This window comes from Xenopus laevis, chromosome 3S (genome assembly GCF_017654675.1).
Source record: "Xenopus laevis strain J_2021 chromosome 3S, Xenopus_laevis_v10.1, whole genome shotgun sequence".
Classification (NCBI taxonomy): Eukaryota; Metazoa; Chordata; class Amphibia; order Anura; family Pipidae; genus Xenopus; species Xenopus laevis.
The window spans coordinates 109,346,961-109,369,330 of NC_054376.1; the positions used below are offsets into that span (position 1 = coordinate 109,346,961).

A 22,370-nucleotide genomic window follows, 5' to 3' on the forward strand; every position below is an offset into this window, starting at 1 on the left:
TCTTTTGTTTGGCTGCTGGGGGGGAAAAGGGAGGGGGCGATATCACTCCAACTTGCAGTACAGCAGTAAAGAGTGATTGAAGTTTATCAGAGCACATGACATGGGGCAGCTGGGAAATTGACAATGTCTAGCCCCATGTCAGATTTCAAACCTGAATATATAAAAAAAAATCTGTTTGCTCTTTTGAGAAATGGATTTCAGCGCAAAATTCTGCTGGAGCAGCACTATTAACTGATTCATTTTGAAAAAAATGTTTTCTCCCATGCCGTTAGAGTGGATTTCCCTTATGCAATAGAAGGCAGTAATTAAAAAGACATAGTTAATTAGTTCTATGACAAATCTTGTGTTCCGAGATGGAATCCCAGTTATAATCTGGGTCTTGTTAAAACATTTGTCAGCATTAGCAAAAAAATCCCAGCAATTAATGTATTAATAGTGCTCAGTTACTGCCTGCAGTAGAGCTCGGGGAGCATAAGTAATACAATCACTGTCAGATGCTGGATAACCTGTTATCCAGAAAGCTTTGAATTATGCAAAGGCCGTCTCCCATAGACTTCATTTTATACAACTATTACACATTTTTAACAATTATTTCCTTTTTCTCTGTAATAATAAATTTGTACATTGTACGTGATCCAAACTAAGACACAAAGAATCCTTATTGGAAGAAACCCCAGCCTATTGGGCTTACTTAATGTTTACATGCTTTTTTTTTTTAGTAGACTTAAAGTAAGAAGAATCTATAATAATTTAATTTATGTTGGTGCCAAAGAAATGTAGGCACTACTACAAAACTAATTAATAATTCTAAATCAAATATTGTTAAAGTTAATCATGGAGAATATACTCACAATTCACCCCAGTCCTAGGGTGTAGGTCCAAATCAACATTTCAAAAAAGGAAAGTGTGAGTATCCCCAAAAATAATGAATCAATCAATTAAAAAATTAGGACATCAGAGCAAGACCTAACGCGTTTTATGCCTGCTGGGGCACTTACTCATAGATTGTGAGTAAGTGCCCCAGCAGGCACGAAACGAGTTAGGTCTTGCTCTGATGTCCTAATACATTTTTAAATTTTTTAATTGATTGATTCATTATTTTTGGGGATACTCACACTTTCCTTTTTTGAAATGTTAAAGTAAGAAGATCCAAAATATGGAAAGATCCGTCTGGAATACCCCAGGTCCCAGCGTTCTGGATTACAGGTCCCATACTTGTATTTTTCAAAACAGTAACATCTATGATGATATTTTTTTAAATTTAACTTTATTTTTAAACCTACCTAGTGTGATAGAAGTAAAAAGCCATAGCCCTTTGGTTGCTCCAGCCCACCTACGTAGTTTCCCCTTGTCGAATTGGATTCAGAACTCTCAGACCCTGAGAATATTGGCCCTGCAGCAATTATTCAGCAAAGTCCTCTATAAATGACAGCTCTCTGGGTATCAGATGCAACATAAGCATTCTTATTTCAGAAAAGCCCATATGCTGCGTGTGCGTGGGTGTGAGGAAGCACAGGGAATTACATGCATTGATTATTTTTCATCTCAGCACAGCCAGATCTGTTTCCCACCAGCATTTAATTGCGCTGAAACACCTTACCCTAGCACTCGAACAGCAGCACATAAATACATATTGGAATGCAGCAGCCTGGGGTATTTCAGCTGCTAAGTACATTGCATGGGGGTTTGCAAGCTTTATTCACTTTCATGCAGGATGTTATATTGCAGTTGGTTGGCTTAACTGGCCAATCAAGCACAACTTTGTACAGGGCATATATCTACATAACATGGGGATGATTGGAAAACATGCAAGGCAGAATAATATAATTATATGTATCTAAAGATTTTAGATGCTGGTAGGGGCAAATCAGCATCAGATGCTGCAGACTGAAATGCTTTATATGGATGGAAAACACTTTAAAGTTCAGCGGAACAAAACCCCATGTCCCTTTAGCCAAAAATCAGACAGCGGGAAATTTTAGACTTTTCAAAGTTCATTGCAGAAATGTTTTCACCGTGGAGCTGCAGGAATCGTTACTTTTTTTTCCTGCTAAGATATGATCTCTGAAAAGAAAGAATTTTTTCATATGGGTTTAATTTCTTTAGGCCGGGAAAAGGCCTCAGCTTCTGATCCCTCAGAGGAGCATAACGGTTTATTTTGTGTTTTTGGCTGCACTCAAGAGCTGGCTCCAAAAATATCTCTTTCCTCTAAGCCAAATGGGTCAGTCTTTGTAATCGGCGAGGATTGAAACAGGCGGCTGTCTTGTCTATTGCGTAGCCTTAACCCATGCAGCACAGGGAGCCTGGGAGATTTTCTGTCTGTTCTGCTTAGGAATGTCACGGTTCTTTTTTGGCCTCTGTGAGACATATGGGCTCACAGCTCCACATAGTTCTGCTGGGCCTCCAAAATTTCTCTGCAAAATTTCTCTTGCACAGGGAGAATATAGTGTATGAGCAGTCACAGCCGTGGGAACTCACGCACAGACAGCATTCCAGCAGGGGTTTTTTTAGGCATTGTTTACGTTGCTTAAAGGGCCCTATCGCCCAAGGGAACCATGAGAAATAATGACCCCCTCCATTGGTTAAGACTCGCAGTTGGCAATGTTCCAAGCCACAAGGTTTTTCCTTATTATTTGAGTGCGGAGCACATTTGCAGGGAGATAGCGACCCAATTCTACCATTTTCAACAGTAATGTGTGACATTACCCTTTGGTTCCCATTTGTTGTTGTTTCCTGGAGCAGTTGCATTACATATATTAGAAAAGTGGTGGCCAGTCTGCAGTTCTGCAGGGCTCTTTAAAGCTAGGGCTATACAGGGGGCCAAAATCAGCTACCTGAAATAGACTGGGCTTTCCGCTGGCAGTAGCCTCCTCTCTTTTTCACCTTCGAATTGGCTTTGGCACAAACTCCAGTGGATTGTGGCTCAAAATGCAAAATCCACCGATTCTGTTTGCGTCAAAACTGATTCAAAACTTGTTGTGTGTAGTGCGGCTGAAATCAGCCAGTGCATTTCAGTTAGCTGATTTCAGACCCTTGTGTGGCCATCGCCTTAAAGGAGAACTAAACCCAAGAAACGAATGTGGCTAAAAATGCCATATTTTACATACTGAACTTATTGCACCAGCCTAAAGTTTCAGCTTCCCAATAGCAGCAATGATCCAGGACTTCAAACTTGTCACAGGGGGTCACCATCTTGGAAAGTGTCTGCGACACTCACATGCTCAGTGGGCTCTGAGCAGCTGTTGAGAAGCTAAGCTTAGGGGTTGCTGCAAATTATCAAGCAGAAAATGAGGTTTTTTTCTGTAATATAAACTGATGCTACAAGGGTGATTATTAAATTCTGATGCTAGTTGCACTGGTTTCTGTGCTGCCATGTAGTAATTATCTGTATTAAATAATAATCAGCTTTATATTGCGACATTTCTATTCTATGTGTACTGTATATTGTGAGTGGGTCCCTAAGCTCAGTAAGTGACAGCAACACAGAGCATGTGCAGTGAATCAGCAGAAAAGAAGATGGGGAGCTACTGGGGCATCTTTGAAGACACAGATCTTCCCTTCTAAAGGACTGTGGTTGCCTTGGGCTGGTACAGAAGCCCAACACATACAACTCAACATGTCTAGCCTACTTTAGTTAGGCTTTAGTTCTCCTTTAAGTGACCAGAGTCTACTCAGAAAAAAGATGTAGTCTCTCTACCAGAGAATGATAAATGGTAACACCCAATGAGGGTGGCAATCTTTTAATCATGGACAGATTTAAGAACTTTGTATAAGCAGGTGGAAGTCTGCCTCCAGTCACTACCAATCAGTGTTTAGAGATAATACATGTACGGAGTAACATTTCGCTTTCATGACCCAATTTAGCCTGCAATTCAATCCACTTCAAAGTTGCAGCCCTAATGAACTTTAAAGTAATAAAAAAGTAAATAGGATAAAAATGAGTTACAAATTGTCCTGGAGTTTGAGCATGTTATCCCTTTCAGTGAGATGTATTTGGTATTATTTTTCTGTAAGGATAAGAATAAGGGAGTGGCATATGCTGCTACTGAGGGAGATTAGTTGCCCAGCGGCAAATCGCCTCTTCTTCGGGCAACTAATCTACCCTAAATGCCTTCCCGTCGGCTAGAATGTAAATTGCCAGTGGGATGGCACTCGAATCAATTCCGGCCTCGCGAGGAAACTTTGGGTGACTTTGGAAAATGAATCTCTCCGAGTGCCATCCCGTCTGCAGATTTACATTCTAGCCGGTGGGAAGGCATTTGGGGAGATAAGTCGCCCGAAGAAGAGGCGATTTGGCGCTGGGCGACTAACCTCCCCCAGTAGCAGCGTGTGCCACGGCCCTAAGGCACATGGCTAGATGCATCGTACTTACCCACCAGGTTACCAGGAGCTTGTCTTCTTGTCAGCTGCACAGCTGTTACCATGATGCGGATAGCAGAGAAGAACCTTTGAGTTCCATGATCTTTATAAAAGCACTTGGCCTCTGGCCTTATGTCTTTATAAGGTCATGGAATTCCTAAATGCTTTCTACTATCCCCATATGTTACAATAAACGGCAAATTATTCCATATTATATATACACAGAGTACATAAGTGCATAGATGACCAGCACCCATGGAACAGTCATTTATTGGCTAGATTGAAGTCCCATGAAAGCTGGTCATATCTAGGTGCTTGTGTGGAACTATAACTTGGTTATCTCAACAACTCGGAAACTTGGCAGAAATGCAGAATATATTCCACTAATCACCCTGCAGAAAAATAGGTAACATATCATGACAGCAGGTCGATAATTCGTTTGTACTCACCTGAAGCACTGGACCGTAGTCAGATCTTTTGGTCACCCTGTTTTCTTCTTTTTTTGGCCGTTTAGACTTGAGAAAATGGATACAAAGCAGACTGGTCAAAGAGGTTGTTTTAAGGGTCCACACATACAAAATTGATCATGTAGTTTGATTTGTATTTGATAAAATTGAATGAAAAGTGAAGCCAGAGTAAGTTCTGTGTGGAGCAGTTTTAATACAACAATGGATCCAATAGTAATGTCACTGAAGAACCTTTAACCACACAGTAAAAATTTGGTCCTGGGCCCTCTTTCTCGGGACACACCAAGTTTATGTCACCCCTTTAATTTGCCTATGGAGTTTGTGCAGCCCCTGTAGTGACACCCCAGAGCGGAAGGCTTAAACAATATTTAATATAAAGAGAAAAGCCTCACTATAAATCAGTACAAGTCTGCAAAAAATGTAAGCAATGCCATTTGTCTTTAGTAGAAAGACTAAACAGTGAAATCATCTCTCAGCAGCTGATGTCTGGAGCCTCTAGATAAGCAGGAAAGTGACATTTTCACCATACAATGCGGTGTGTATGGAGAATCGTGATTAAAAGCATGACACTTTGCTGAACTTCCATTATTCATGGTAAGAGGAAAGCATCATTTTGAGGAAGCAAGCTTGAAAAAATAACATGATGACATGATGAGGGAAAGTCAAGTCTCTGCTAGCAATGCACATTCATGAGAACATATGCGAACATTTTACACTGTAGGTTACAGTGTCCAGTACGTTATCCAGGTATGGGACCTGTTATCCAGAATGCTCGGGACCTGGGGCTTTCCGAATAATGGATCTTTCTGTAATTTGTATCTTCATACCTTAAGCCTACTAGAAAGTCACGTAAACATTAAATAAACCCAATAGGCTGGTTTTGCTTCCGATAAGGATTGATTATATCTTAGTTTGGATCAAGTACAAGCTATTGTTTTATTATTACAGAGAAAAAGGAAATCATTTTGAAAAATTGTAATTGATTAAAATGGAGTGTATGGGAGATGGCTTTCTGGATAAGTGGGTTTTCCAATAACAGATCCAATACCTGTATATGCATTATAACTCGTCAATAGTGTGTCCTTTTTTTGTTTGAATGAAGTGTACTGTTTTTACGGTCTGATTTTTCTCTGATGAAACAACTACTAAGCATTTTAGAATAGAATATGGGGATACTGATCTTATACTTTAAATAATAAAAAGACCGGTTGTCTCAGTCCCTTGGCTAAAGCTAAAAAGCTATCTTAAAAATGTCATAACCAGAATAACTATAATGCAATTTATGCTTTCCAGGTAAACGGATCTTTCCATAATTTGGATCTTCACACCTTAAGTCTACTAGAAAGTCACCTAAACATTAAATACACCTAATAGGCTGGTTTTGCTTCCAATAAGGATTGATTATATCTTAGTTTGGATCATGTACAAGCTACTGTTGTATTATTACTTTAAAAAATTCAGATTATTTGGTTAAAATGTAGTCGATGGGAGACAGCCTTTCCGTAATTCAGAGCATTCTGGATAATGTGTTTCCAGATAAGGGATCCCATACCTGTATGTATTTCAGCATATCCAGGAAACTCCAATTAACAAGGGTAAAAGAACTTGGAGTTTGCCGGAATTGCTCTATGGATACTCCATGTTAGCATTGCCTAAGCAGCCATATCTCTTAGGCTGACTATCCAAAAGCTTCCTTTCACCTCTTGCTGACATACAGAAATGTACGTAGTGAAAACTTGTATGATGGACGGCAAGTCCCCTGGTCGTTGGACAGTACAAAGCTACACCACCAAATATGCTTAACATACACAAACATCAAACTCATTGACCAAAGGGCAAGTTTTATCAAATCTGTAGAATGCTTGAGAAGTCTTGGGGCCACAAAATGTAGCAGAGGGCTGCATCTGGCTTGTTCTGACTATAAGGGAAACACACCCCTTAGGGATACTGTCATGGGAAAAAAAAAATTTTTCAAAATGAATCAGTTAATAGTGCTGCTCCATCAGAATTCTGCACTGAAATCCATTTCTCAAAAGAGCAAACAGATTTTTTCATATTCAATTTTGAAATCTGACATGGGGCTAGACATTTTGTCAATTTCCCAGCTGCCCCTGGTCATGTGACTTGTGCCTGCACTTTAGGAGAGAAATGCTTTCTGGCAGGCTGCTGTTTTTCCTTCACAATGAAAATGAATGTGTCTCAGTGGGACATGGGTTTTTACTATTGAGTGTTGTTCTTAGATCTACCAGGCAGCTGTTATCTTGTGTTAGGGAGCTGATATCTGGTTACCTTCCCATTGTTCTGTTATTTGGATGCAGGGGGGGGAAAGGGAGAGGGGTGATATCACTCCAACTTGCAGTACAGCAGTAAAGAGTGATTGAAGTTTATCAGAGCACAAGTCCCATGACTTGGGGCAGCTGGCAAATTGACAATATGTCTAGCCACATGTCAGATTTCAAAATTGAATATAAAAAAATCTGTTTGCTCTTTTGAGAACTGGATTACAGTGCCGAATTCTGCTGGAGTAGCACTATTAACTGATTCATTTTGAAAAAAAATTTTTTCCCCATGACAGTATCCCTTTAAGAAATACCACGTTCTAGTTTAACAAATCATCCATATGCTTTTTCTCAAGACAAGCATCTTCAAAATTCCTGGGCAGAAACAAACATTTTTATTTAAATAATTTTCTCAGGAATCCAAATTACAAGGACACACTGTTAGTCGTCAATAACATTGAAAAAGACAAAACATTGATAAGTTATGCAAAATAAAAAGGCACACAATTCTAGCTAGCCGCTGTCCAACTTGCGTAGTATCCACCCCATCTCTTTCTTGCCAAGAAACTGGATTAACACTGTCAGAGTGGCCTTTAGCAAGTCCCGTCGAAACACAGGAGAACGAGAATTAACCTCGTTAAGTTTTAGCAGCAGTTTAATCAACACCGAGAAATTTCAATGACACGAAACCCAGAGAGAATTTTCATTGTAGTGGGTGGATGGTGGGAAGAGTAAGGGCTAATCTTGTGTTGGCTTGTGATTATGGTGGGATGCTATTCTGGATGCTTTCAAACTGCTCCTCATACAGTTTTATCTTCTCCTCAAGGTTCTTTTGCTCAATCAGGAGTGAGGTCTTCAGTCTCACAAAGTGCTTGTAGTCCTGCAGCTGTTCCTCATTCAGGTATTTTACAAGGATTCCTGTGACGACTTGTTCCCTGCGGTCCAAGTTTGCCTTTAGGTCTTTGGCATCTTCTCTTTGACTGGACAGGAGATTGTGACGCTCCTTTAGGGATTGCTAGGACCAGGGATCAAACACATTACAGTTAAGAAGCGTGTTCTCTCCTAACTCTGCTCAGTGAGAGAAGCTGTATGCATGCTCTGTATTCTGGATAACTGTCATCTAGTCTGTCCGCACAAAGTCACAGAGCCAACATGAACCCATGAGAACAGATTTGCCACAGCAGATATTATATCTGTATAATACACAAAAGCCATGAATATCCAGTAAATTATATCCTTATAAACGGTGAGTTCTGATGTCATCAGTTATAAACGGTGAGTTCTGATGTCATTTCTGTCACATGACTCACGGAAACTTGTGTATTATAATAAATAAAGTACCACCAGTTGTAAAATATGAGGATATTAGAAGTTACCTCGGAGTTCCATGACCTCTATAAACTCTTCGGTAACTTATAATATCCTTATATTTTACAAGAGGGGGTACTTTATTCACTATATATTACAGAGCTTATCGGTTATCTGCTGTGTATCCTGTGCCTTTTCTCCTTTTTCATCGTTAAATGGCTGCCCCCATGGCTACACAGCCGCTTGTTTATATAAACTATAGTAAAGATTGTGAGGCAAACACACCAGTTTTACCAGTGCAGGGCAATAATACATTATATTTTAATTACTTTAATTGGTATTACTGTTGCTTTAATGCATCCTACTAAAAAGGGCACCGGCCATGTGTACAGAGTACAGAGTATAGCTACTATATTACATATATTACTATATATATACTATATATTATTATATTACTACATAGCTACATATTACGGGTGTGGGACCGGTTATCCAGAATGCTTGTGACCTATTTTTTCCTGGATAACGGGTCTTTCCCTAATTTGGATCGACAAACCTTAAGTCTACTAGAAACATACATTTTTACATGATTTTATTATTTATTTATTATTCATGTTTTCTTTTACAGAAAAAAAAGACATTATATTTAAAAGTTTGGGTTATTTGGAAAAATTGGAGTCTATGGGAGACGGCCTTTCCATAATTCGGAGCTTTCTGGATAACAGATCTCATACCTGTACTAAGGAAGACAAAATCTAGCTAATTTCTTTAAAGTGTATATTTTCTACATGAAACACATAATCAATTGGATTTTGTCTGACAGCTTTTGCGGATTTGTTTAATATGTATTAGCAATTGTGACCATTATATGAATAGACCAGGGTTTAACTGAACCTGGGGCAAAGAAACATAACCAGTGGCACCTAACATGCACATACCTCCTCTTCTCTGCTGCGCTCCCTACATATCTTCTAGTGTTTATATTCTGTACTTCTGCTCTTTTCCCTTTTCTTCTGTACTTCTGCATTCAGGGGCGTAACTAGATGTTACAATGAGCCAAAATTGGGACTTAACCCCCAAGACCTCTGCTGCTGGATAATACGGTATAACAAAAAATTATCAATGTAGTATTAAAAGGCAATATTTATTCACAACCATGCCATGAAGATGTAAATTTAAAGCCATATTAAAAACAAGCAGTGCTGCATCTGAGAGAGAGGATCCCCCCCCCCAAAGCTACCGTAGTAGTGAAACAGCTGTCGAGGTGCGGCGCTGCACACGGAGGAAGGGGGCCCCCACCCTAAGGACTTGCAATGAAATCATAAGGTGCGGTCAAATTCTTCCTTTTGGATTTTACACACTTATTATCACTTGATTTACATTCTACCAGCACCGGGAGTATGTGTGGCCAATCTCCTATCGAATAACATGGAGGGCGGAATCGCTTAATTGCACTAAATCCTTCGTTGTCTCGCTAATTATTTCATGGGACTGAACATTCCGTTTTTGCCTTACTTAATTGTTTGAGTATGGGCCATCGCATATTAACTCCATGATTTACACCTCACACACCATTATATAACACCAGCACCATCAGGATTCTCTTGTATATAACTTGATGGGCTTGTTAGCCCCAGTTGCTCAATAAACTCTGCGGAATATGCTACAATAACCTCTGAGCACCACAGGCAACCTATAACTTGTGATTAATTCCTGCATACTAATATTGGACTATCAGGACTCATGCTGGCTTACTAACTCAGTTATGCTTATTGAAAAAGTGGATACCACGTTCAAAAACACACGGTTGCAGCGTCTCCATTGAGCATACAATACAACGCCAAGCTCAAGTTTACACCAATTACTTTCCCCCTCATTAGACTTTCTTTAATCAGGTGGTGAGGTGGAGTATTCTCAGGGGGGGGGGATCCTCTCTCTCAGATGCAGCACTGCTTGTTTTTAATATAATTTTAAATTTACATCTTCATGGCATGGTTGTGAATAAATATTGCCTTTTAATACTACATTGATCATTTTTGTTATACTGTATTATCCAGCAGCAGAGGTCTTGGGGGTTAAGTCCCAATTTTGTCTCATTGTAACTTTATAATTTGTTTGAGGACACCCCAGCGCTTATGGTTCCTGGTTACTTTATAATTCAGTTTGCTTTGCTTGAGTTTTAGGTATTTTGTAATTAGATGTTACTGGGCCCCATAGCAATTTCAATTTAGGGCGCCAAAATATTGATAAGTTGGCCTATGCTACCAAGATATATTAAAATTGCTCATTAATTAGGGCCTTACTGGGCCCCCTACACTTAGGTTTGCCACCTTTTGCAGCGGCGGACACCGGGCAGGTCTGTGACATCAGGGGGTGGGGTGTGCCATAGGTGGGCGTGTCTGTGACATCAGGGGGTGGGGTTATGACGTTGGCGATCAGCCGATAGCTGTTTCAATTAAGAGATCCTGCCCGGTTTTCCAAGTTTTGACCTTTTTCATTTTTATATTGTCCCCATTCCCTTCTCCTCTACACATCCTCTCTGTTATTTTTATCTGCTGTCCCCTTCACTTGTGGCTGCTTTCTATTTATACCTGCGACCCCTATTCAAAGACAAAACAATAGTATGCAGGTACATTTATTCTTCTTAGTGCTAGGAATCTCATGTTCCATTCATGCTAAAATTCCCAGGTCAGTAGGTGAAGTGTTAGCATGTATTGCAGTCAACTTTCAGAAGTTGTTATGCTTTGGGCTGTAAATAATCCTTATCAGCACTGAGCAACCGTTACCCATCCATTCCAAGCACAGGCAGTGGTGCATTACATCTAATTGTTTTACAGATCATTCAGAGTGGAATGTCCTGTCACCTGACTAATCCCTGTGCATTTCAGAGCTGCACAGCTAACAATCATTGGTTACCGACAGCCAAGAGACAAGAATACCACAACATATGCAAACTGACTTACTTTGTATTTTTAGCAGCCCACGTAAACTGGGGCTAGAATTAAGAATACATGTAAAGTGTAGCAGCACAGCCAGCTCTAAATCAGTTTAATGTCAGGCCTCCTGGAGTTAGAGAGACTCGGTGACTGGGAGCAATTGCTTTGTATGTGATCCAGTGGGGCTCATTTTCTAACAGAAGCACATTTGCCCTAGTGCTATATAACTCATGTAACAACAGAGCCACCTGCTGGTCATTCTGGCCAACTGTATATTGCAAGAAAATAAACTGAGAAAAGAAAGACGTTATAAGGTTGCTTAATGCTAACTAGAAATACATTAGTCTTACTTAATTGTCCAAGGAGAGTAACATCATAACACTTTTCTTTTCTCAAGAGTTAAAGGTTTTTTTCCTGGTATACAGTCACCAAAATGACCAGCAGGTGACGCCTTAAATATTCAATTATCTGGATAATCACCTGCTTTGAGGCCACTGGGAGCAACATCCCAGGGGTTGGAGAGCAACATGTTGCTCATGAGCTACTGGTTGTGGATCACTGCCCTAGGAGGTATAGTCTTACCCTGGGGCAAAGGGCAAGATGCTTACTTACCATCTCTTCTGCATCTGTATTTTCATCGACCTTGCTTAAAGCGTTTTCAACCCGAGTCAGCCTTGCAGACAGGGAAAATAGCAGGCTCACCACTTTCTCTAGATCCCCAATGAACATCATGTAGCGCTCAAACTCATTGGGCTTACACAGCTCTTTTACTATAGTCTGCATATTATTGCCGTTTGTTGTGTTCTTACAGATATCAGATAAAAGGTATTCTCTCTGCTCACAAAGATCTTCTAGCTTGGAACCAATGTTGGAAAGGAGTTCCATCTGAAAGAGAAAACATACGTAATGTAAAAACAAAATGATTGCTACATCAGAGAACACCAAGAAATATCAAAGAGGCTGGCACAAGCCGAACCACACTGAGTAGAGAAACAGGAGCCAGATTGTAGAAGTTTTAAAATATCACATTTTATTTTCCATAATTAAAAGCCTGACGCGTTTCATGTCTACAGGGACACTTAGTCATAGGCTGAACACTGAATACAACATACATGGTATTTAAAGGAAAATAAACCAATGGGAAATGTGTGGGTGGGGCTACCAATGTACCAATCATAGAAAAACTATAACAGTCCAATGGAGCATGTTTGACAAATGGCTGTAATGACTTTTCTATGATTGGTACATTGGTAGCCCCACCCACACATTTCCCATTGGCATCTTTATCTTTAAATACCATGTATGTTGTGTTCAGCCTATAACTAAGTGTCCCTAGAGACATGAAACGCGTCAGGCCTTTGCTTTTAATTATGGAAAATAAAATGTGATATTTTATAACTTCTACAATCTGGCTCCTGCTTCTCTACTCGGTGTGGTTCGGCTTGTGCCAGCCTTCTTTGAGGTTTCCTGGTATTTACTCCCTCTGCTGAAGGTCAGGGGCGTGTGCACCCGGGCCCACCATACACAGTGGTAAGCTTCTACTTTGAACCTTGCCACACTGGTTTTCCTTTATCCTATTTCTTATGCATCAGAACAAGCAGATATGGCTAGCTGTTCTGCAACAATGGCTCATCATAAGCGCCTATATAAAGGACATGCCACTATTTCTTTTTGTACACAAGTTGTACTTGAATATAAGGGAGCTGTGATTGTTCTCTCAAAACACAGTGGCCTGGTACTAACCACACATGACAATAGGCAAAGCAGCAAATGATGGAGGGCCTACCAGGGGTCCTGATTTTTAAATGTATGTTGACAAAACATGTTGACTTTCTAGAGATGTGGCGTGGGGCCCAGTCTAATAATTTTACTATTGCGAAGCTCTGGGTGCAGTCAAAGAAGTGGGTGTCAGAACCCATAGTCATTGGTAGGCAAAGCAGTCTGCAGAGTTCTTTTATTGTGGGTAAGTTGCAACTTATGTATCTCCTTAAAGTGGACCTGTCACCCAGACACAAAAATCTGTATAATAAAACATGAAATCCAATTTCTATTTTTTATTAAACCATTCATAGCTGTTTTAAGCTCATTTAAAAAATCTCAGCTGTCAATCAAATATTGTCTGCCCCTCCTCCATGCCTAAAGGTGGCCATAGACGTAACAATTATGATCTTTCTTGGAAAAGATCTTTCCAAGAAAGATCGTTCGTTTCACTACACACGTGTAGAGCTGAATCATCAGATATACAGGTAAAAACAATAGTTTTCTACCTGTATCTGATGATTCAGCACGGCCGGTGTTCAAGTGCCTTCAAAGGTACCAGATCAAACTCAATCGACGAGCCGAGCGATATTCAAGTCTTCTGCCGGCTCTTTTCCCACAATACACGCACCGAATATCGTACGAAAATTCGTTTTGTACAATATTATCTGTGCGTCTATGGCCACCTTTAGGCATAGAGGAGGGGCAGACAATTACTTTCACTTTCCTAGATGTCACTGCTCTCCCCATATTCCTCCGTTTTCTTTACAATTTAATTGTATAGTCAGGGCATGGACATCAGGTCCAAGAAGAATTCGCTGGCACTCGAAGGCTGGTGCAAGCAGGGACAAGCCTTCGCGTGTTTATTTGCAGAGTTCATTTTGCTTGACTAATGTGATAAAATAGGATTTTGAATCATTTTTTTGGGTGACGGGTCCCCTTTAATAGTAATGACACACAAGGCAACTATGTGCATTTTGTCACCTTAGGTGCTCTTAGTAGCTCCTTGGGCAGACGACAAAATACTTAAATTAAGGCCCTTTTCAGTTGAATGGGAATCTCCACCCACCCCAATAAAATACTGCCCTCACAGTTTAAACTATGTTGGAAAATAGAATGAATCTTATTAGGATTAGTCAGGTTGCAACTTTCAAATAAAGCATTTTACAGTGTCATAGCAAGTAAAGCTAAATACATTGACTAGTGATTCTTTTGATCTGTAACTAGAGCAAATCATCATCATCATTTATTTATATAGCGCCGTCAAGATACGCAGTGCTTAGGAAATGCCTTGCACCAACAGGTTGAGCTTGATGGACATGTCTCATTTCAGCCTCCAGTACTATTTAAGACCCGTTACACATAATCAAGGTAAAGGCCACGTACTTTCTTTAAAGTGATGTCATCTAGGCTTTCCCCATCTGGCCTCTGCACACAACTCTTCTGAAGCAACGTTGTTATTTTTGAAGGAAATTTAGAGATACTTTCAAGGTCCGAGCTACAGGACAAAAACATGAGGTTAAAATATAACTATAACAAAGTCCGTTACCACCAACTTCATGGAATTTTGTTTGCCTTTAGACACATGCAGCATTTTGATCAAGTGAATGAAAGCTGATCCAGGGTTACAGGCAAGTCTCTATAAAGGGATTCTGTCATGATTTTTATGATATCGTTTTATTTCTAAATGACACTGTTTACACTGCAAATAATTCACTCTACAATATTAAATTTCATTCCTGAACCAGCAAGTGTATTTCTTTAGTTGTAATATTGGTGTGTAGGCAGCCATCTCAGCTCATTTTGCCTGGTCATGTGCTTTCAGAAAGAGCCAGCACTTTAGGATGGAACTGCTTTCTGGCAGGCTGCTGTTTCTCCTACTCAATGTAACTGAATGTGTCACAGTGGGACCTGGCTTTTACTATTGAGTGTTGTTCTTATAGCTACCAGGCAGCTGTTATCTTGTGTTAGGGAGCTGCTATCTAGTTACCTTCCCATTGTTCTTTTGTTTGGCTGCTGAGGGAGAAAGGGAGGGGTGTGATATCACTCCAACTTGCAGTACAGCAGTTAAAAAGTCACTGAAGTTCATCAGAGCACATGTCACATGACTGGGGGCAGCTAGGAAACTGACACTATGTCTTGCCCCATGTCACATTTCAAAATAAAATATATACAAATGTGTTTGCTCTTTTGAGAAACAGATTTCAGTGCAGAATTCTGCTGGAGCAGCACTATTAACTGATGCGTTTTGAACTGGACTTTATTTTCACTACAAAACAAGTTTAGATTTTTCTGCACAGAGAGCTTTATCCCTAAATTGTTTCAGTGTAATGTGGAAGCTGCCACTGCATGCTTGGTCAAGGCAGAATTAATTTTAGTTCATATACACCCATGAAACCGTGCCCCCTGTGGACAGGTTACTATGAAAAAATTAAGAAAACAGCAAAGTGTAAAAATATTAGAGAAATATCTTGAATTTGGTGTGTTGATATGTTTGTTGCTGCACATTATTACATAAATGTTACATTTGCAATACACGTTGATGCTTAATAGGAGAACAGCAAATAAAGCAAATAACCTTTGTGTTCTCCTCTGTGTATATAAGAGGAAATAATCCACCACCCCCCTAATTTAAAATATAGGGATATCACCAAGAAGTTCTTTAACCCTATAATAGGCAGCAGGCCATGTGCTTTCATACAAGTCAAGAAAATCCAAAGTGAAGTCTGACGTCAATATATTTTCTATTAGGGGATACATTATTACTTGTAATACACAGGTTAGTGAATTGTGTGACACAAGTGTGACATTATTACACTCTCCTTTTGATAGTGCACATTCCCGGAGCACAGGCACTGCTGTATACTTAGGCCAAGCTCTTTGTACTCTATACCAGGAGTGAAAAGAACTGCATTTTGCACTTGGACTCATGACTTGTGCCCAAAGTATAAAAACAAAGTATTTTGCATCCTGCCCAACTTTTCTATATAAACTCTCCTGTATGAGCAGCTACAGAAATAATATGAAGTGCAAAGTTAAAGCAATACTTAGTGTATACAACGTTAATAATAATACAAGGGAAACGGAGGTTGCTTAAGAATGAACACTGGGGATAGAGTCTTGTGCGGGTCCATTTTTTGGAACCCGTACCCGCAACCCGCATTCTTACCCGCTTGGACCCGCAAGTACCTTATCCGCATCCTGGACCTGCTGACCATCAAGAATCAGGAAGAGCTGTCACTGAAAACCTGAAGTGATATCATCGGAAGTAGGAATGATCGGGGGGAAAGGGAGTAAAACAGGAAGTGATGTCATTGCGAACCGGAAGTGACATCATCGGAAGGCGTGATCAAAAAAAAAGGAGTAAAAATTGCTATTGAGAAGACCCACGACCAGCAAACCCGCCGACCAGCATCTATACCCGTACCCAGAACTTCTACCCACAACCCGCAGGTTTTGGCGGGTACCCTACCCGCTGCAGGACTCTAATTGGGGACATCAGAAATTTCTGTGATACTCCCACCGCTTTAAATTAGTATTTATGGGTATGTATCCTCACAAACGAATGGCATACACTTTCACATATAACATTATTGGGAAACTTTGATAAGGATGATAAAAAGATTGTTGATTTTTTTTTTTACTTACTTGTTTTTCCTTAATGTTTCCCTGTTGTCTTTTCCAAGAAGTCCTCTAGTTCTAGATTTTTCTACGGCAGTGAAGTCCATAGGGAAGAGGCTTTTCATGATATTAATTGCAGATTCTCGGACAGAAACAGGCTGGAGACAATTCATGAGAGATTTATCCTTGGCAACTATCTCTTTAACTAGTTCCTCTCGTCTTTCATCTTCTGGAGATTTTAACTTCACCTTGGGTAAATCGTCTTCTTCTTCTGGATTCTTACTTTTCTGCTCAAGGTCCTCTGTTTTTTGCTCCATGGTATCTTCATTTCCGCTGTTTATGTCATGACCAAGATAAGGCTCTGCAGTCTGCATTATGTTAACCTGGCTGGAAGGAAGGGAACTCAACTCGAGCTGCTGTGAGCTGTCTATACACTCTGGTTGCATAAGTTCTCCATCCCCTTCAACTTCTCGATTATCAGCAGTTAAGTCAAGTGGCTTGTCGACTTTTGAAGTCTCAGGATGTTGCGTTATCATATCTTTCTCAGCAGCATCATCCAAAACATGTACACCAGCTTCAGAGCTAAAATAATATATATATATAGATTTGGTTCAAATTTAAAGCAAAGCAATATGCATCATGTAAAGAAATAAGGCTTGATGAACCAGAGAGTGGCTTGGATGAGCCTACAAGAACACACTAAGGAGCATAAGAGTGAAGACACATGCAGCTACTAGTAGCAGCTCCTTGTTGTGCCTACAAAATGCCAAAAAAATACCCTGCCATAGACAATACTGAGAATCTAATCTGCTAAAACACATGTAAAGGCACAGTTATCAAGGGTCGCATTTTGAATTTATGCAAGTTTTTTTTAAAACTCCCATAAATTTGAAATTCGACTAGTCCAAATTTATTAATAAAATCAATTTATTTATTTTTTTATCTCGAACAAATTTAAACGACTCGAAAATTCGAATTGAATTCAATTCTAATTCGATCAAACTCGATTCGAGTTTTTTTCTCCGAAAAAACCTCAAAATGTCAGGAAGGCTGCAAACATCTCCAAATTGATCCCTGCACCTCTCCTGTTGAATTAAACAGTAATTCGGCCTCATAAAACCTGCCGAATTACTGTTTAATTCAACAGGAGAGGTGCAGGGATCAATTTGGAGATGTTTGCAGCCTCATAAAACCTGCCGAATTACTGTTTAATTCAACAGGAGAGGTGCAGGGATCAATTTGGAGATGTTTGCAGCCTTCCTGACATTTTGAGGTTTTTTCGGAGAAAAAAACTCGAATCGAGTTTGATCGAATTAGAATTGAATTCAATTCGAATTTTCGAGTCGTTTAAATTTGTTCGAGTAGTCAAATTTGAATCTTTAATGGGCCAGAGAATGATAAATCTCGAAATTCAAATTTTTTAACTCAAGTCAAGTTTGGATATCTCCCTAGTCGAATTTGACAGTTTTGACCAAAAAAAAAATTGAAAATTAGAATTTTCAGTTCGTCCCTTGATAAATCTGCCCTGTGTCTTCACAAAGTTGATTATAACTATTGTCTATTTTGTAGCCATGACAGGTAGCCGCTTCTAGCATATCTGTGTGTCTTCACCCTTAATGTGCTATGGCAGATTCATTTCAGGTATAACGAAAGTCCACAAGCCAATGGAATGCAAAAAAGAAATATAAATACAAATACATACAAAATACAAATACAAGAATATAGCAGCTAAAAACAACATATATCATGAAAATGGGACATGGGAAATAGGACCAGGCAGCAATAATACATGAGACTAAGGTATTTAGCTGGACAGAAATGGAACAGAACAGGAGTGGTTTTCTTCACTTTCCTTCAATATGTTCTTTATCTCATAATCGCTGTACTCTGGAAACATCACTCTATATGTATATGTTTGCATAATTTGTATGATTTAGGCATCAACATTATGGGTTATAGAATGTACCAGCAAAGCAAAATTTGATTTATAATAGGCAAACCAGTAACACTGGGTTTATAGAACCAGCTGCTGGATAAGTCCCCATTACATAAATGTTACAACTCCAGTTGACACTATTTTAGTGACTGGAAGCTGAAGTTATATTAATGATCAGTGATCAATGATCATTCCCTAACAACACTGCAGTAGGTGGGCTTCTAGCAGATACAGGGATACCGGATAGGTTCTGTAATGGAGGGGGTATAATGTCCTTCAGAAATTTGTTGAACAGATTATGAGCCAGACCCATAGCTGCTTTCCTTGCACCAGCTATCGTTATAATGCTAATATAGGTGCTAGAACATACATCTGATGACGTGTCTGGTCATGTTTGAGCAGGGCCAGAACTAGTGGTAGGCAGAAGAGGCATCTTTATAAGGCGCAATGATACGGGGACGCTGGGCACCTACCTTTAAAATTGTCTTCTGCCTACCGCTAGATGGGTTTGCACCCCTTACTCCTCCTTGCCTCCCATCACCCAACCCTCTGTCGCTCTCCCTTCCCTCCTGTCAATTTCCCCTCTCCTCCGTCGTGTTCTCCTCCCTCCCCTGCGTTCTCCTCGCCTCCCCTGCGTTCTCCTCCCTCCCCTGCGTTCTCCTCGCCTCCCCAGCGTTCTCCTCGCCTCCCCAGCGTTCTCCTCGACCCCCTGCGTTCTCCTCGCCTCCCCCACGTTCGCCTCCCCCACGTTCTCCTCGACCCCCCCACGTTCTCCTCGACCCCCCCACGTTCTCCTCGACCCCCCCGTTCTCCTCTGTCGTGTTCTCCTCCCTTCCCTCGTCGCATTCTTCTCCCCTCCATCGCGTTCTCTTCCCTCCCCTACCCTCCGTCGCGTTCTCCTCCCTCCCCTATGTCTCATTCTCCTTCCTCCCTCCCCCTTCATCGCGTTCTCCTCCCCTCCGTCGGGTTGCCTGGGGCGGCCAGGTTGCCTAGGGCCCTGTGTTTGAGTATTTGAAAGACTTGATCATTATCAAAGGCCTCATGTGCCATGACTAAAACACTAGCCCCTGAACATTTCAAAGAAAATGCTTGAGACCAGCCTACTAACAAACAGGAATCCAACCAGCTATATGTTGCTCTGCTTTGGTATCCATGTGTTAATTTGAACAAATGATTGAACTAAATACATTGGTTTACCTTGTTGCAGATTCACTGACAATCAGGTGTTCTAGATGACCCTGCTCAGGTAAGAAAGAAAAGGATAATGCAGTAGCTTCCCCTTCAGACACAGGTTTTCCAGTGTTGTGCAGATAGCTAAAGGCACTGGAGCTGGACTCTTCATTTCTGACAATGCTGGCTCGTGTAAAGACCTCATCTTCTGTTTCTAAGCATTGCAAAGGCTCAGAAGCCCAGGGTTGAACCTTTGCCGAAGGAGATGAAGAGCAGGAATTATCTCTATCTGAGGAAACGGCACTAGCTTTCAAAGGCCAGGAATGTGCCTCCTGTTCTAAATTTGCTAAATCTGATCTGCGGGGTCCCAGAACACTTTCTTGGTGTGTTTGTCTGGTCAGATTTCCAGTCTCATTCTGAGTGCTGGCCAAGAGTTTGTCTTGATGGGATGCAGCTGCAGTTCTTGTGTTCTCCAGCCTTGAAGATATCACAGATCTTTTAATGTGGTAAAGTTGATCTGAGCTATGGCTCAGCTCTGCAAGCTTTACAATGTCTGTAGTCCCTATTTCTTCCATGGACTTTCCTCTGCTTTTGGAGACACAGATTATCCCAGACTCGGCACTGGTGCTGTCTCCGGGTATGGTCAGTCTGTTATCAGAGGAGCACAAATAATTCACACTGATGAAACACAGTCCACAGGAATATTACTTTTGTGTATTGGCCTTTTATTGACAACATTAGTTAGAGTGAGAAATAACTCAAAACAAACAATATTGTATGCCCCGCACATGATTATTAAAGGGAATGTCAACCCCTAAAATAAAATTGCCTAATAAAAGAAAACATCATTCTAAGCAGCAGTGCAATATACATATATTCATAAAATTTTTTCAATTGTTTCTATGTTATTTGTATATATATATATATATATATATATATATATATATATATATATATATATATATATATATATATATATATATATATATATATATATATATATATATATATATAGCCCCTTTCTATTTTCTACCCTGATGGCTCAGGCTGTTGAAACAATGTAAGAAAAGGCAGCTGATTAACAGACCTGTATTTGCTGTAAAACTCAGACCTTTTCAACACTGTTTAAAAAGTAAGAACCAAGGGTTCAATGGCAATTGTTTTTACCAATAGCTTTAAAAAGATTGTAAATTCATAAATGCATATTGGATAGTTGCTTAAAATTATATTTTCTTTTATTAGGCAAATGTTTATTTTTGGATTGATATGCCCTTTAAAAAAAAAATCAGCCTGTGTGCCGTGTACACAATCCGAAGAAAATATGTTCTATTATAATTCTTTACAAATCCAACCAGCCTGGGATACCTTGCTGTAGAGCTCAGAGGGCACCAAGCTGGGGACATGCTTTAGCAGCCAATGTGTTCTCCAGCAAAATACCCCAAGTTTGTTTTTAAAGAAGGGACAGAGTAGCCCTGGGTATAGGGTTACCAACTCTGGTCATTTGGGAAATGCCTACCTTAGTGCAACTACATATATTATTTGCTTAAAAGTGAAAATCAGTATAATACTTGTTTAAAAAGCATTGTAAAAATGACAGCATCACTTTTTACTTAACTTGATGGACGTGTGTCTTTTTTCAACCTAACTTACTAAGTTACTATGTTACTTTAAGCACAAAACAATAACTGTGGTACCGTGTTAGCCAGTAGCAAAAATAACAAATAAAAAACAAACAAATACAAAAAGTATTGTAGAAGTGATACCTATATTGGCTAACAATAAAAATACATTGCAAGTTTTTGGAGCACCAAGGCCCCTTCGTCAGGCAAATGAAAGCTAGAAAGGCACAGCATATATTCTGTTAGATCAGTGAAAGGTATTCATGGGCAATAAATTAAGAAGTTACAGATAGATAGAGATCAATTGTAGAGATAATACAATGAATTAGGGTGGGTTGTAAATAGTCCAGGAGTCTGGATTTAGTCAGGTCACATAGTGTGACATGAAACCTGACCATAAATGAAGGCCCTGTCTTAATGTGTTAAATAAGTCCATACATTTGAATTCATATTCAATTCATATCTTCCTTTCCCATTCAGTTGTAAAGTTCCCTTTTAGAATTAAGACCTGCATGTCCTGAAGACTATGATTTTGACAGAAGTGTTGCCCCACTGGTGTATCACATGATTTGGTGTTTATTTTATGTCTGTGATGGTTCATCTGTAGTCAAAATGCTGCAGGACATGCAGGTCTTAATTCTAAAAGGGAACTTAAAAACTGAACGGGAAAGGAAGATTTATGAATTCAAATGTATGGAATTATTGAACACATTAAGACAGGGCCTAAAACTGGCCATAGATGTTGAGATTTTTAAAAGATCCGATCCTCATAGTGAGACCACGATTTTCTCGGAACGATCGTATGAATTGACCATCAACTAAAAAGACCAATTTGCCAGGAAAACAAAGGGGAGCTGCCTGCTTGGCCCTGCAAACATAGATAGATTGCACTGGGACTGACAAAAGATTTTTTAACC

The 22,370-nt window shown here is 39.9% G+C and overlaps 1 protein-coding gene across 5 annotated transcripts in view; it reads right to left on the bottom strand.

Moving 5' to 3' along the window:
- Positions 1 to 7,485: 7,485 nt before the first annotated feature.
- Positions 7,486 to 22,370, bottom strand: part of LOC108713268 (protein Shroom1-like) — a 55,457-nt gene continuing 40,572 nt past the window's right edge. For 4 of the 5 annotated variants that reach the window (XM_041588732.1, XM_041588734.1, XM_041588733.1 and 1 more), the window contains 5 exons: positions 19,862 to 20,512; positions 16,756 to 17,310; positions 14,494 to 14,605; positions 11,962 to 12,234; positions 7,486 to 8,120 (listed from right to left, as the gene is read on the bottom strand). In XM_041588732.1, coding sequence (XP_041444666.1) covers positions 7,866 to 8,120; positions 11,962 to 12,234; positions 14,494 to 14,605; positions 16,756 to 17,310; positions 19,862 to 20,512 — 1,846 coding nt within the window. In that variant the 3' untranslated portion in view covers positions 7,486 to 7,865. The remainder of the gene's footprint in view (positions 8,121 to 11,961; positions 12,235 to 14,493; positions 14,606 to 16,755; positions 17,311 to 19,861; positions 20,513 to 22,370) is intronic. The other variant, XM_041588736.1, reaches the window with a different exon arrangement.